At 34.4% G+C, this 16354-nt stretch overlaps 1 protein-coding gene across 5 annotated transcripts in view; it reads left to right on the forward strand.

Annotated features, from left to right (window-relative positions):
* The window catches only part of CACNA2D3 (calcium voltage-gated channel auxiliary subunit alpha2delta 3), a 467172-nt gene that overhangs the window by 370835 nt on the left and 79983 nt on the right, over nucleotides 1–16354 (forward strand). For all 5 annotated transcript variants that reach the window (XR_004405904.2, XM_042799689.1, XM_032984346.2 and 2 more), the window contains 7 exons: nucleotides 1289–1356; nucleotides 3180–3225; nucleotides 3379–3476; nucleotides 4278–4371; nucleotides 6028–6123; nucleotides 7439–7560; nucleotides 8131–8211. Coding sequence is in view for 4 of the 5 variants with exons in the window: in XM_042799689.1 (XP_042655623.1) it covers nucleotides 1289–1356; nucleotides 3180–3225; nucleotides 3379–3476; nucleotides 4278–4371; nucleotides 6028–6123; nucleotides 7439–7560; nucleotides 8131–8211 (605 nt within the window). In the remaining variant the exon portion in view is untranslated. The remainder of the gene's footprint in view (nucleotides 1–1288; nucleotides 1357–3179; nucleotides 3226–3378; nucleotides 3477–4277; nucleotides 4372–6027; nucleotides 6124–7438; nucleotides 7561–8130; nucleotides 8212–16354) is intronic.

The raw sequence follows: 16354 nt of genomic DNA on the forward strand, positions 1-16354 counted from the left end.
ATATTAACTATACCTTATGCTTAAAGCAGGAAGCTGATAGTTGCAATACTCAACTGAAATTTTCTTCAGTGGAACCATTTCGCAGAACTTGAGCTACGTTTCCACATAGAGAAAATATAGGTGTATTTCTCTCATCTCTAATACATGTGTTTATTCTTGTTAAAATTCACACATAGGTGGTAAAACTCAATGGTTTTTTTGTTTTGTTTTTATTTTGTGTTTTCTTTGTTGTTTTTGTGTTTGGGTTTTTTTTCTGTATCGCTGTCATTCTTACCCATTTTAGTAAACAGACATGGGGCTATATATTTGCATGCAGTGTGAGTTCTGATTCTTAGGGCAGAAATATAGTAGGAAAAAATGTCCTGTCTTTTTCAGCATGGTCTGTATCTAGTTTTGATAGGTAGGGGTATAGATTCAGGAAGGCAGCAGGGGCAACTTTTATTAAAATATACACTGTAGTGTCAAAGATGTTTGCTCTTCAGCCCATTTCCAGATTGAACTGTTGATTGCAGCATGTGTGCTCCTGGAGTTGGTGCCTCTACATGTACCTAAAGTACTGGCCCATCCATTTTCAATCTTACAGATTACTGGAGGGTTCCTAGCCTGATGCAATCCCCTTGAATGAATGAATGCCAGATGGTATTCTGTGTATGTGTTCAATAGGAAAAGACATGGGATCCCCTGGCCAGTTCATTAAACATGAATACTTCAAATGGTAGACTGAAAACTAAACAAAAACCAGGTATATAACTGTTGAGAGTTTATGAAGCTGAAGTCAATGCAAATAAGTTAAACTAGCTAAAAATATGAATCACAGAAAAATTAGTCCAAGAGAAGTCATGATGCTGTTGTCACATATGAAATTATTTTCCTCTCAGTAGCTCTACTGATTCCCACACTTATGTAGTTTCTCAACAGCTTAGTCTGATTTACAAAAAATAGTCTCCTTCATTGTACAGCTATGGTCATGTTCAAGGCTCAGCTGAAGAAATCTCATGCTGAGTGAGCAGCAGTGAGCTTAGAGGGGTTTGTTTATTAGTTTGCCAGAGAATAATGGTTTACTGCACCTCTAAGCACACATAAATACAGCTGATTGTTGTTGGCACATCAGAACTGAAACAGCATTGAAGCAGCTAGTTGAACAATAAATATGATCAGTGAGGGTTTGGGAACAGTTTTAAAGTTAATCATTGCACACTAGCTGGAAATGTTAGAAATGAAAATAGCTTGCAATATCTGTTATTGTTTGTCTCACAGATTTCAAGGTCTGCTTTATTTCTCTGCACAGTTTAGGTGTGGCTCTCTCTAGAGGACATGGAAAATATTTCTTCAGAGGGAATGTAACTGTAGAAGAAGGTAAGATACCTACCTTCTCATGTTGCTTACACAGTAGTTTTATTGTTGATTTGGTAGATGTGAAGCTTATATGTTTGTTGCAGATTCCATGAGCGGATTAGATTTATTTTTCTTTTTTTTTTTTTTTTTTTCTCTTGAAACATCATTTACTTCATTTGATTTTTTCCCTTTTATATTAAGCATATTCAGATTGTTTGTGAATCTTCTTTAGATGGGAATTATCTTTAATCCTCCTCTCTCAATGTTCCAGAGAATCACTCAGGTTCCAATGCTAATTATATGTGGTGTTTTCAGAATGAAGTAACCACTAAGAGCACTGTAGTGGCTATGCTTTTTTATTCACGGACTATACATTATGAAATCTTTCAGCCTATAGCTATTTTGGGCATTGTCTACATGAATTTGCATTTTGCCTTTTTATAACAACAGCAGAAGTAACCAGGGGAAGTACTGTTCCTTCTTTATGGTTTTACTTTTTGATAAGTCCACAATTAAAATGAGTGGAGGAGGAGTCAACTGTGAGTCATGACAAAAGCCACTTGGCAACAAGATCAAAAACAAAGGCTCCTGAAGATGAAGAAAGAGGTGAGGCCTTTCAGAAGAGAGAAGAGAGGGTTGAGAAATTTCAGCAGTTGCAGAGCAAAAAATGTTTCAATAGGGGAATGCTTTCTGATTTTATGTTTGTCTCCATTTCCAATTCTGCTTCTCGTTTTGTTGGTGATGTTAAACAAAATAGTTAATTTCTTTGGGTCTTTGTTCCTCACCTGCATTTTGGGATGTGTACCCAGGAGAGATGTAAAAAGAAATGCTGTAAAGCTTGAGCTACTTGCACAGAAAATGCATGTCTAGATAGAGAGTGCAGCAGAGACTTGAAGCTGCTTACTCTCCAAACTGTTCCCAACATACCTCTCACCTATTTTCTTTAATCCAGCCATACATCTTAGCTAGTCTGTCTGATATTTTCTTCCAGATGCATCACCAGAAATGTTAACATAGCCATAACTGACTGTTCTTTTTTTCCCACTCTTGCCTTCACTGATTCTCTGTCACTGATACCTACTGTCCTCCCCAAGGACTGTAATTATAGTTCTAGTTTTGAATTCCCTGCTTTTCTTAATCACTGTAGCTCTGTCATTGTTTATTCTGTAGTCAGAGGGTTTAAACCCAGACCCTGCCTTCTGAACCCTGTTTGCTTACTGTCTATTGATAAGTGTTTTAAGAGTTTTTAAAATTGCCAAAGTACATTCTTATTGTGCTATATAACTAATGATATAGTTCTTATTTATAAGCATTTGCATGACTTGTTTGTACAATAAACCCATTCTGAACGATCTTGTAAATTGTTGTTTGTGTTCATGGGCTGTGTGTGTAAGTTTTGACAGGATTGTTGATTTTAAAGAATTTTTTTTTTTTAAAGAGAAAGAGAACAGCTTTCCTGAAATGAGAAGAATATATATTGCCATAAAGAACTTTACTAGCCAAATAGAACAAGGGAGTACGAATAGGTGTCTTTTACCATTGTGTATTTCTCTTTGCTCAAGTTTTCTTCTAAACTTCAAATATATCATGTGAGTAATTTGTAAGAGTTACATATATCAGCACAAAAAAGTTTTTCTTACCTTTTCAGTTTTAGATCTAATTTAGTTGGCTTTTGCCAGTTTGTTAGACCCTAAAGTGTATTTGAACATAGTTTACTGTGATTTATTACATTGTGGTAATAATGCACTTTCCAAGAAGGAAGGGTTTATGTTATAGAGTGTATGTAAATAACCATCTGTTACCCAGACTGCTCCCTAAATAGCCCATTATTATTCCTGTTACAGGTTTACATGATTTAGAACACCCTGATGTATCTTTAGCAGATGAATGGTAAGCCTTAAACAAAGCATGAAATTGGTGTCTGTTACCCTTCTGGATTTCATGTTGTTTGTACTTGCTGAGCCCAATTTTTTATGTTCAAAGACAAATAGAGATCATGCTTATACATATTAACATTTTAATGTTTTGACAACATGTTCACAGGTCCTATTGCAACACTGACTTACATCCTGAACACCGTCAAATGACTCAGTTAGAAGCAATTAAACGCTACCTCACAGGAAAAGAGCCATTGCTCCAATGCAAGTATTTTGTTAAATATGCATGTAGTAGGCTTTACTGCAGCTGAAAACTGTTTCTACAAAGTGCAAAGCTACTTTGTTTAACCAATGATAAATTGAGATTGGATTGCTTGACTGATGTCACTTTGAAATTTCATTTGGTTTTGAGCTTTTTCCAGGGTATCAATAAAGATATTGACAATAGAAATTTCTGGCTTTTACAATAAACAGTATGCCTGAACCAAATATTAAAGTTTCTGTTCAGATTGTGTAGCTATACTGTGCAATATTATCGCTCCATCTGGTTTTATAAGTTAAACAAGATTAGTCTGGATCAATCCTTAGATCACTCCTCTAAAGAATATGCCAGATATGTCATAAGTATTTTAGGGAGAATGTGTATACAGTTAGCATCTTTGAACTGCAAAGCAAAATTAAAGAAATTCAGATGGATATGTGCATATTTTGCCTATTTGTAGAATTGTAGAGCTTTTGTGACTGTTACTAGACCTAATTGTTTTAAACTTATGTCATGTGCAAATGCAAGCATTAGATAATATGTACATGAATGTGTTACAGGAAGTGGAGAATTATTTTTTGGTTTTTAATCTAAAATTGTTGTTAGTGCAATGCAATTATGTATGTAAAACTGCATTGTTGTAAAGTACCATGTAATACTACATAGTAAATGCTTAGCGATGCAAAAAGGTTAAATGCATATCACAGATAAAATATAGTAAAGTGTAAAAAAATTGTTTAGTCATCTAAAAAAAATTCTCTCTGCATAAATATATGTTTACTGTTTTTAATATATTGTAATAGGTGATAAAGAATTGATCCAGGAAGTTCTGTTTGATGCAGTTGTGAGTGCACCAATTGAAGCTTATTGGACCAGTTTAGCATTAAATAAATCAGAGTAAGCAAGCTTTCTGTCAGTCATTATGTGTCACTCATGGGTGAATTTTTAATAGTTATGTTGGTGAACTGGTGGAATACCTAACAAATCCTGATATGCATGAAAATGTTATATTAACCATTTGATCCTAAATACCACCAATTTTGAGTTCAGCATTAAGTGTTTATGTGGCAGGGTACATCATCATGATTACTTGTGAGATTATCCAATTTTCACAGTATAACTAATGAAATTGAATGCTAACTACGACTTATAGATCTGAGTATTTCTAACGAACGGATAAGAGTTCTTGAGAAATTTAATGCAAAATTTACCAAAATTGCTGATGGAATTGGTAATTTGTCTCAGAACAAATTATATATAGAAAAACTTGCACTGGTAAAACAATTTATTTGATCCTTTCTTTTTGTTTGTTTTTGTTTTGTTTGTTCTCCAGAACTAACTGAGATCTAGGTTCCTGTTATAATCTGTAAATTAGTTCGTCCTTTATAGAATTTATATGTTTTACTTAATTCATTATTGTTATGGTGTATTAAGGTATTATGTACTAAGATGTTAAATGTATTAGACAAAACAATAGTTAAGATTAACAGTTTGCATGAAATACTGTGGTTGAAGGGCAATTCTGATGACTATCCTGATTAGATTTTGATAAATTTGAATAATTTTTTTTAAAGTTTGAAAAAATGGTTTTCTGTAATGCACGTATTCATACAGAATGAGTAAAAACAATGTGATAAGATTTGATTCATCAAACTAAGGATTATCATGTCTCCTCTTAGAAAACAAAGATAAGAAATTGTTGCATGCTAATATACTCTAGACATTGATGAATTTACATAGAGGCATGAGGTTTCTTGTAATCCTCCTACACAATGAAATAACAGGTCTGGTAAACACAAGGAAGACAGCTGTGGAGAGATGCTAGTAGGAGTCTTTTGATCCCCTTTCTTATTCTGACTTACACTAATGAGACAGGACATTTATTGAAGAATGAAGTATGAGGCAGCAAGGTGGCTAAGACTGTGGTCCCTTGTTTTGTGGTAACATGACTGCAGTTCTTGTAGCCATACAAGAACCACTTTTAAAGTAGCTAGCTCGGTACTGATAACAATGCATCAACAGAGTTCAATCTGAGCTACCCACCACATTTTTTTCCTAAGGTCCAGAGGCTAAAGCCTGATGGAATCTACATTTGAGCTGCTGTCTTAAATCTAGCTTAGTTTTTGCTTGCTTGAGCAACAGTCACACCTATGACTTGAGGCACAGATGTACTGCAGAATTGTTGAATGGACTGGGAGCAAGATCTGGAATTCCTGCCCACCTTGAATAACTGGATGCCAGTGGTTATTAAATAGTTGGTATATAGCTATGCCACACCTTTTTATTCTATGGCTTCTATATAATTCCTCTCCACAAATCCTAACAAATTTACCATCTTTAACCTTTTAGTGACTTTTCTACACTGTATGTGTTCCAAAACCCACATGAGTTTAACAAAAACCCAGCATTTTAAAAATAAATAAATATATGAACTATACTTAAAATAATCTTTCTCAAAAATATGTCCACTTGTACTTTCTGTGACCAGTAATATAGCTTTATCTGTTTACTGTCTGGAAACATTATCTTTGCTTGTGTTCTGCTCTATTTCAGAAACTCTGACAAGGGAGTGGAAGTTGCCTTCCTTGGAACACGGACGGGACTATCTCGTGTCAACCTGTTTGTGGGTCCGGAACAGCTTACTAATCAGTAAGTAACAAAGCTATGCTTGGAAGCTATATAAGAAAAGAAGAAAAAAAATGTTTATTTTTAGGAAGCCCATCTAATTTTCCTTCCAGGGTTTTACACTAGTGCAGTGAAATACATAGGATAAGTTAGAAAGATTTCATAAGATCACTTAGGTTCTCTCTTCAACTGGAATTTTTGGAACAATGATCTGTTTTACACATGTAGATCATATATTTATTTTCCTCCCCTCCCTTGGAGTTAGCCTCACATCTTCATTCTTCAGAGCAGAATTATGAATATGCTACATCTGCAGATGATGATTTTTCTTGTTACTATCCCATCTGAAAACAAATATCTGTAGGCTTTTTCAGGGATTTTGTATAATTGTTGAGGAAAATTTTTTGGTGTTGAAAAAAAGCCAGGTGTCAAAACTAGACTAGGTGAAAGAGGAATCAGGAGATCTTATCAGTCAAGAGTTTCCTATTTTGCTTGAAGATGTGATCTAGTGGAGGTACACATTTCTTAAAATGGAGAGCTATAAAATAAGGTCCCATTATTAATGACTTTTTTAGGCAGTTGTTTGATAGTGTGAGGCAAATCTATATGCATTTTGCATGTGAAAGAAAATCTACACTTGATGTTTATGATAAACTAAGTTTATTGAATATAAAATTATATGGTGCATACCTAACCACAAAGTATTGTTGTAGTGTGGGTAGCCTGACAGGTGAGATCAATAACACTGCAATTTGTTACTGTAAGAAGCAGACCAGAACAATAGTGTGGAGACCATACATTCTCTTTTCAGTGACACAAATTTTCCTCTCTCAACATTCCCTGAGATTATTGAAGGATGAAGTATGTAGTTGTCCGCTACCACCCCTTACACATTATTTGGAAAGTAGGCTGTTAAATTACTTTTTTTTCATTACTTAAGAGTGAATGCCAGTGGCAACAAACTACCAAATCTCCAATGCCTTTTCCACTTTCTACAGTTCACAGTTATGCATTGTGCTGAGAGAAAAAGGCTTTTTAGAGTAAGCATTTTTATTTGTACACATCAGTACAAATGTTTTTAGTGGTACTTAGAGGCACATTTTTTTTTTTTTAGTGCTTTTTCCATCCTTCTCAACAAAAGCAATTGCCAGTGCATCACAAATAATTATTAGGAGCTAAAGTTAACCCTTTTGTTGAACAAATGGTATTAGAAAAATTGTCCAAAACCATTTTATTTCCCAAAAGATTGCATTTTGTTTTTTCTTGTTTTTCAAATCTAGAAACTGTTGTGTGCCATGCAACAAACAACAAGTATTTTCTTTCTCTCTTCTTTCTCAAGAGATTTCCTGACAGCTGAAGACAAGGAGAACATTTTTAATGCTGACCATTTTCCACTCTGGTACAGAAGAGCTGCTGAGCAAATACCTGGGAGCTTTGTCTATTCAATTCCATTTAGTACAGGTCTATAATTTTGTCATTGTCTAAATGCTGAGCCATATATGATGCTGAAAAGATTCCAAGTATGTCAGTACAAAATGGGCTCTATAGCTAATCTCAAATGTTAATCTAAAATATATATCAAAATTTGCAGCTAATTTACTGGTCCTTTGACTGGGTACATCTTTTACAGGGATCCCAGTGAAACCCCAAGATGTGGTGAAGCAGTTTTTCTTTAATATTTGTACAGGTTGAACTTACAGCCTAGTATTTTAAGCAAGACAAGTCCAACAGAGCAAGTGTCCACATTAATGAGAAGCTCTATCAGTTGTCACCTTTGTTGCTGTTTTTAGCAGAGAAGGAAAAAATTGATTACTCATTTCAGTGTTTTAAACTTGTCAGGATTCTGGGGAATTTTGAAATGGTATTGCCTCTATATTCTGTGCATACATAGAACATGATGTTGGCTGTCTTCTTTTCTGAGCACTAAATCCACATGGACTGTTATTTCAAACCAGGCAAAGAAAGCTCAATTTCCTCATTCTGCAATATGTTATTTCAATTTGATTTTTTTTTTCTTTATACACCCTGCAGAAACCTCAAACAAAAGCAATGTAGTAACAGCCAGTACTGCTATTCAACTTTTGGATGACAGAAAATCTCCAGTTGTTGCAGGTAAAGTTGTTGTAATTTATTTTGGTTTTTTTTTTTTTTTTTTGTTTTTTTTTTTTTTGTTTTTTTTTTTTTAAACAGTTTATGAGTTCCTCACTTTCTCTTTTGAATTAGCAGGAATTTAATGTAGGAATATCATTTTTTAAGAAGAGAGGAGGAGGGAAAGGTGCAGTTGCACTTATAAGGTCTGATTGAATGACTTAATGTAGAGAATATGTAATGCCTCCTCTCCCTAGGAGCTTGATCCTTTATTAATTGATTATCCAATCTCCCTGTGAGCTATGGAGTTTGACTTAATGGAAATAACCATTATCAGTGAAGCATTTTTAGTCGAAACAATTCTATATAATCATAAATCACTATATATTATACTAAGGAAAAAGGAATATAATAAAGGACTATCAAATGTGTAAGGGTTCCACCCAGTCTTCAGGTCTGAAAATCCTGTCCTATAACAAATGATGCAAAGTGGTCATTTTGTCTAGATTCTCAGAGATGTGATTTGATCAGAGCATATAAATTGAATAACTAAGTTCTACAGTCTATCAGCCGAGAGTATAACAGTACCTAAAGACTAAAAGATTAAGTCTGAAAACTACAGATTAGAGATAAAACATACAGATTTAAAAATTAGAGTAATTAATTTTTAAATTGTTGGACATTCCTCTCGCAAGTTCATATGTTTTTCTGAATAGTTTTCTCTAGTTCTCAGTGGTTATTGACTTTGCAGAAGGAATTAATTTAGAGAAGCCTTATGATTTATTATTCCAGAAACCAACCTCTCTTATCTCGGGGAAAATTACATACCTACCACACAAAACAAGGACCTTCCTGTTTTTCTCATATTTAAAAATGTGATTTAAAATGAGATGATACAGTGAATACAATCCTGAAAGAGCAAAAATGTCATGGGTAATTGGGAAATCTCTAATCTGTTTCCTCAAACACAGAATATCTCCACTGATAATAATAGATTTTATAAGGTCAATAGGAAAGTACCCTTCTGACACTAGTTTGTGTGAATACTTTCTTCACAACTTAATGAACTCTTCCATAATTTAACAGAAAATCCTAAATATGACTGTTAAAGCATGAAACAGCCTTTATAAACTAATGTCAACACAGATATCTGCAAATTGCCAAAGATGTAATTAAGGAATTTCATTGTACAATGAAGAAAGTTGACATGTTATCTCCAGAATGCCCTGACATTTGGAGTCAGCAAAAGGCTTATTGTACAGTTTACCGTCATGTGTAAAATGTGTAGGGTTAATAGGCATCCTAAACTTTATTCTTTCCTCACTAGTGTTTACAATTCAGTGTTGACTTTGAGGAGGTATCTCACATAACTGACTTTAATACTGTGTCAATAAGCTTTGGGGTTTTTTGGTAGTAATTGTAAAGGAGAGAGGCAGATGATGCTTCCATTTTCGTGATAATTATGTTTAATATTGAACATTCAAAATTACTTGGGACCCATACTTTCTATCCAAAATAAAGACAGGGACTTCGAAGCTTTTTAATACCAAAGCATGTAAAAGATTTCCGTGATACCTGTAAATGCATAATGCCATGAAATTATGAGCAGTGTATTTACATTCCGAAGCACATCAGTGTTTTTTTACTTGTATTTCTGTAAACTTTAGAAACTGTGTACTAGATTTTTTTTTCAGAATGAAACATTTTTAGGAATCTGCTTTGAATAGTTTTTCCCTTCCCTCTTAGATGATTGTGTGCTTTCAGGTTTTTTTAGGGGAGAGAAGGAGGTCTCTTTGGATCTGTACAAACCATTTTCTGTGAAAGTATTACTTAACCAGCTACAGCTGTTCAGAGACAAACAAATATGCATTATTCTTACCCTCTTTAAGTTGGAGATCATGAATGTGACTTGTCAGTCCTACTTTTTCCGTCAGAAGACTTTCAACAAAATACCAAGCATCTAGTTAAATTTTTAGGTTTTATTATAAGGTTGACAATATTCTGTTTTAATCAAAATGGATTTCAAGGCAGAAACTGGAGCTGTGGTAAATGGGAGAAGTTTGAAGTTTTTATTATCCAGGCTTGGGAGACTAAAATAGGATTATGGGTAACGTTTTCAAATACCTACATCAAAGTTCAGATTTGGCCAAAATGCTTCATTTTAATTAGTGTGAAATAAGTATTCCTCATCCCCCATTTGGTCTGAGTGGATTACAGAAAGCATCAGGATGGGATACACATTTCATGTAAAATCACTGTTCCCTAGAGAGATTTGACTGAAAATAAAGCTGTACCAGAATGTTGTTTATTACAGATCACTACAAGAATTTGAAACTGGCAGAGAGAAAGTAGAACATTATTATAGAATGAAAACCTGAGTTAGACCTGCCCACAAGGGGAAAAAAAAAAAAGGAACAAAACCAACTCTTACTACAAAATCTTCAGACTTTTCTATTTTCTTTGTAAAATTATTTTTTATTCTGTTTTCGTAGAAAAAAAACATTTATAATAGGCTTCATTTGCAAATCTACACTAAGGCTTATTGTGAGTAGGGAAGACACAACTCTTTAATATAGGCAGGAAATCCTAAAATCAATGAGTTTCCAGACTGTTACTGCAGAAAACTTGAGCGTTGCTGCTGTTTTACCATCTGTACCTACTAATACCAGTTCTGTGTCAGGATGCATTTGTTTATTGCCAAAAAAACCCATGTAATTTGTTTTTAAAATCCCTCCTGCCACTTTCAATTGAGATTGTGTTTTTTTTTTTTTTTAACTTAAATGAATGCAAATTTCTATAGAAAGTGTGGAAGAAGGAGAGAAGTCTTTAATATTTAAGTGTAGTAGTAGCATCATATATATTACTGCTTATACAGAGTTCAATTTATTTGCAGGACAGAAAGGGACAGTAGTACTGAATGCAGGGGATTTTTAGAATTACACACATTTATGCTCAAAATGACTTTGTCTTAGTGTTCCCTATGACCATGTCTGCTATATCAAGTTTACATTAAAATGTTAACTTCCTTCAAACTGTCCATATTACAATGTGAAAGAGAATAAAATACGGTGGAATTTTATTTTTCATTCAGCTCAACATGATCTAAAAACTGTAGAATCACCCTGGCCTTGAAATTCCATGAGATTTATGCAAGATCAATATTCCTTTCAGTGACCAAGATGAAGCCAGTCAATATAGGATATCTGAATTTAAGTAGTAATCTAGCTACTAAAAATGAGACAAATTAAGGCTGAATTATCTCTTCTGATGCTCATGTGAAAGGTTAACTGTTGTTAGACTTCAGCGTTACAGTCTTGTATTCACTGATGTTGCATGATGAGTGAACTCATCTCAGGTCCTTTATTTGAATCTCCACTTCCAAGTAGTGAATATATGGGCATCAGGATAAGTGCAGCATAGGATTTGTATATGTTATGTACATGTTGCTTTTTATTTCCAGCTTTTTGGGAAAAGGTGATGGTTTCACCATTATGATTTTGTTTAAAATAAATCTTTAAACATACTGCTCACCTAGACAGTTCTGGGCAAGAGATGGGGACAGAAGCAAGCAAACAAAAGTCATCATGGAGTAAAGCAGGCACTAAAAAATGAAAAACGTTTCTCTCTTGAGATTTTGAGAGAGTTAAGAGGATACATGAACCTTCATATATGTACTTCCCTATAGATGCATTTTAGCTCAAAGCCTACAGTACAATGTAGGACCTTAAAAGCCCTTTGTGTTGAAAGAGGCCACAGAAAACATGAAAATTAGCCCCTTGGGATGTTTAATTAAAGATAACAGAACTGACATAATCATCTTAGTGCAAAAATTTACTAAAAAACACTGAAGAAAATGTCTGATAAAAATTATCAAGATCTCGTAACTTCTCTTCACAGGACAAGCAGAACCTGGAATTTCAAGCCTCGTTAAAAAAGTCTATAGCAGTGCTTAGTAAAAAGCTCTGGATACCTAGTCAGAAGAATGAAAGACTGAATCATACACAGGCACAGTTGTTACTCTCATAGTCATTTGAAATGTAGAGTTTGAAGGAGATGAGAAGAAATAGTCCATTTTTGTTTAATACAAGGCTGCTTAAAGATTCCCAAATTAAATACAAATTTTCCTTAATTCTGTTGTGCCTATTTTTGTGCAGACTAGTTATATATATGCATGGCTGAGGTTGGAATTAACTTCTTGAGATCCTCTAGTCTAGTCCCAATGGACTAGATCTTGAGCAGAATCTTGAACCTGGAACAGGTTACCCAGAACTGTGTCCAGTCAGGTCTTGAATGTCTCCACAGATGGAAAGCATGCACCCCCTCTGGGAAACCCCTTCCAGTCTGACCATCCTCATAGTAAAATAAATAAATAAATAAATAAAGTGTTTTCCCTTTCTTCTGAAACTAGGTCCGTATTGCAAATTTGTCACAGAAAGACCACAAATTGTGCCTGCATTTCTAGTATTGCAGGACATAGAACAGCAGTATAATACCATGTGAACACGAGTCATCTTAAAGTTTAATAAGATTACCGTGTGTCATTTTATCACAGTCCTTTAATTCTAACAAATGGCAAAAGACCTGAGTACATAGATTTGAAAAATAAACACATAAAAATGTAGTACTACCCAGAAACCTAGTTTGAATGTCATCGGTATGTTCTTTCCATAATGGAAAGGCTACAGTAGAAAATGGTTTAAAATTATTTGATGTAACTAGATATAATAAATAGATAGGAAAAACAGGTGTTTTTTTTATTACTATTGCCACCTATCAATAAAATTTAGAATTACAAAGTTTTGTTTCTATGCTACCAAAGTATGAGGAGGGAGTATCTAAAGCAGTTTTATGTTATTTTCTACCAAAATATTTTGGACACGATCAGTTTTGTATTGGATTTCCTATTTATCAAAGTTGAAATTAGGACATAGAAAGCACTAAATGACTCCTCCCAACACACATACTTTTCTGTGGTCTCTCAATCAAAATCAAGTAATATTTTAATTTGATCATTTTAAAACCATAAAGAGCTTTACCAACACAGTCAGACCTGTAGTTTCTGAAAAGAAGCAAGCCTTCATTGCTGTATGTCAATTTAACTGGAAATAGTAGATTAACGGAAGCTCGATGTAGCTAAATTAGAGAGAAATGAAAGTACTCCAGTAATCTGAAGATTTACCTTATTCAGTGTAATTCTGGAAAGAAAAGAAACCCATATTGTTCTTACGTACAGGTAACTTTACAGTCATTTTCTATCAAAGAAGAGTGATTGCCTGGGATGTGCATTCAAGCGTTGCCATAGCTCTGTGAATCTACCATGACTCATTCTTTTCTGTTGAAGCTACATAAAAAGAATAATTGCACAATTCCAGTTTGGACAGAAGTGGAGAAGGAACCCTGGTTTTCTTCACAATTTCAAGCTTCTTGATTGGTGCTTTTGTTTTTCTTCTGTGTATTAAGCTGTCGTGGTTTAGGCCCAGCCAGCAGCTAAGCACCACATGGCCACTTGCTCACTCCTCCCTGCCCCAGTGGGATGAGGAGGAGAATTGGAAGAATAAGGTAAAAAAAACCCTTGTGGGTTGAGATAAGGACATTTTAATAGGGCAACACAAGGTGAGAGTAAGTAATAATAACAATAATACTAATAAAAGAATATATGAAGCAAGTGATGCACATTGCAGTTGCTCGCCACCCTGAACCTGATGCTCAGCCCATTCCCAAGCCGAGATCCCTCTTCCCTGCACCCCCACCCCAAACCCCCTGCCAGCTCCCCCAGTTTATATACTAGGCAGGATGTTACATGCTATCGAATATCCCCTTAGCTAGCTTGGGTTGGCAGTCCTGGCTGTGCACCCTCCCAGCTTCTTGTCAAAATGAACTCTATCCTAGGCAAACTCAGCACATAAGCATTCTTCATACGGGTGGCCTGAAGATCAGCCACTATCAGAATCTTCTGTGGCAAAAGTTACCAAAAAGTCTACAGCTCTTCTGAGATTACTAGGCTCATAAGGGTCAAATTCTGCCATTCATGAGCACTCTGAATAATAGTTATACTCTGTAAGTAGTCCGTTCAAGAGAACAGATTTACTGTTAATTTCAGAATGAATAAGGATGGCCAATTTTTTCTCACATCCATTATTTCTGCTGCCAAGCAGTAAAAGTGGAAAAGAAAATGGTGGATACTTTCTACCACCCATGATTCATATCTTTATATAGTGTCTTGTCTTTACATAGGTATGTGACACAGAAGGTTCCAGGGAATCTGTCCTTAAATCTGGTAGGTGTATTTAATTCCATAGTAGATGGTGCCATAACACAAGGGCACAATAAGTGTTAGTTTACTCCTTGTTCTATGCAATAGAGTAATGCTATGAGACTAGCAGAAATAATTTAGCACGTAAGAGATTTCTTGGAAAGAAACGCGTCCACATAGTTGTCAGAATAAAAGAAACACCTACTATTGATTTATGTTAAAACTGAAGATCGTGCTTAAGTGTTATTTTATGTATATATTATTTATATTTCAATATTAACTAAAATATATATTTTAAATATAATAAGCAGGCTTTTGCAGTCAGATGTAGATGTTACTGATTCTGAAGAAAGGACAGCCTAACCCTCTTCTATTCACTGACAGTTTGATTTTTTAAAATGCTTTTACCAGAAATCCTTATTATGTAAACAAGGAATATTATGCTTTATACTGCCAAACAAATTGTCCCAAGTAAAGCCAGAATCTTTTCCCTTTCCAGTATTTAACTTTCCAAATATGATCCTTTATTTTTACAACCAGCTCATATACAAGTTCATGGATTTTTTTTTCTCCAAACCCTGGTTAGAGAGAGATTTTTTACAAGTGTCCTCATTCATCACCTTCATTGCTCTCCTTTTCATATCATTTTAAGAACAAACATTAGTATAACAATAAAATCAGTTATTCCATGTTAAATATTCCTAGTCAAGATGCTAAAAGCCCTCAGGTATCTTGAATGACACAATTTGAAGATTTAGGTTCTCCCTTTTTTCCCCCCAACCATAAGCTAAAGAAGATATGGTAAAGTTTTCATTTCATCACTAATTTGTTAAAAATGGCATGCAATTTTGAATGCCTCTATTCTGGCCAGAGGAAAGTGACCCTAATGATCCTGCTGTTTAAGATATTTCAAACTGTGCCTTGAAAACAGGAAATAGCTCATATTACTTTTAAAATACAAATCTGTCTTATTGTGGTCGGTCACACTTAGGTTTTTTAATCTTCCTGTTTGATTCAGCCTCTACAGAACAGCAATCTGAAAGGAAAATTTGTGAATATAGTAGTTTTCCAGTAACTTTTCCTTATTTTTTTAGGTGTGTTAATAATTGTATATACATGACCTCAACTGTCCATTCAGGAGGGTTTTTTTTTCTGAGTGAATTCAAATGGAGTTTACATGCACATTTCCCTATGATCAAGATCCCAGAACATGCTTTGAAATAGTGACTCCAAGTAATTTAATCAAAAGTAGTTTAAACTACTGATATTTCTAGGAGTGGCAGATATTGTAAATGTTTCACAAATAGTTAAATCTGCTATTGCTACAATAGTGCATAGAGTAAATACATCTGCTTTGTACTGCTTATACTTTTTTTTTTCCTTTTTTTCTCACATGTATTGCTTTCATATTACTATATTATTAAAAACATTCAAGCAAATGTCACTGTCATACACAGTTCTTAAAATTTATGATACCATCTATAAAATTGCATTTTAGTATGAAGGCCTAAGGGAAAAGGAATATGTCATCATGATGACACACCAACCAAAATTTTGAAGCGTTCGAAAATAGATGTTTTCCTTGTCAGGCAAGACAGTGATTTACTTAATCTTTACTCTGCATTATAAGCCACAGAAGATTATATTCAGCAGTAGCGTTTAGTAAATCCCTTAAACTGCTTTTCATGCTTTGGTGAAAAACCACTACTTTATGTTTTTCCAGAGTTTCTTGTTCATTTTGAATATTATCTTTGTATACATAAATCTAATATTAGTATATAGACTAATGTTTTCAGTTTCAGGGAAATTGAAATGTGTATTTGTACAGTCTAACATTAGCTCACATACTTAGGTTAGTAGCCATGCTTTAGGAAATAGGGTTTGTAGGTAATGCATGAAGCGAGGTAAGGTCCT

This window comes from Tyto alba, unplaced genomic scaffold (genome assembly GCF_018691265.1).
Source record: "Tyto alba isolate M040663 unplaced genomic scaffold, T.alba_DEE_v4.0 Super-Scaffold_3, whole genome shotgun sequence".
In the NCBI taxonomy this organism is placed as follows: Eukaryota; Metazoa; Chordata; class Aves; order Strigiformes; family Tytonidae; genus Tyto; species Tyto alba.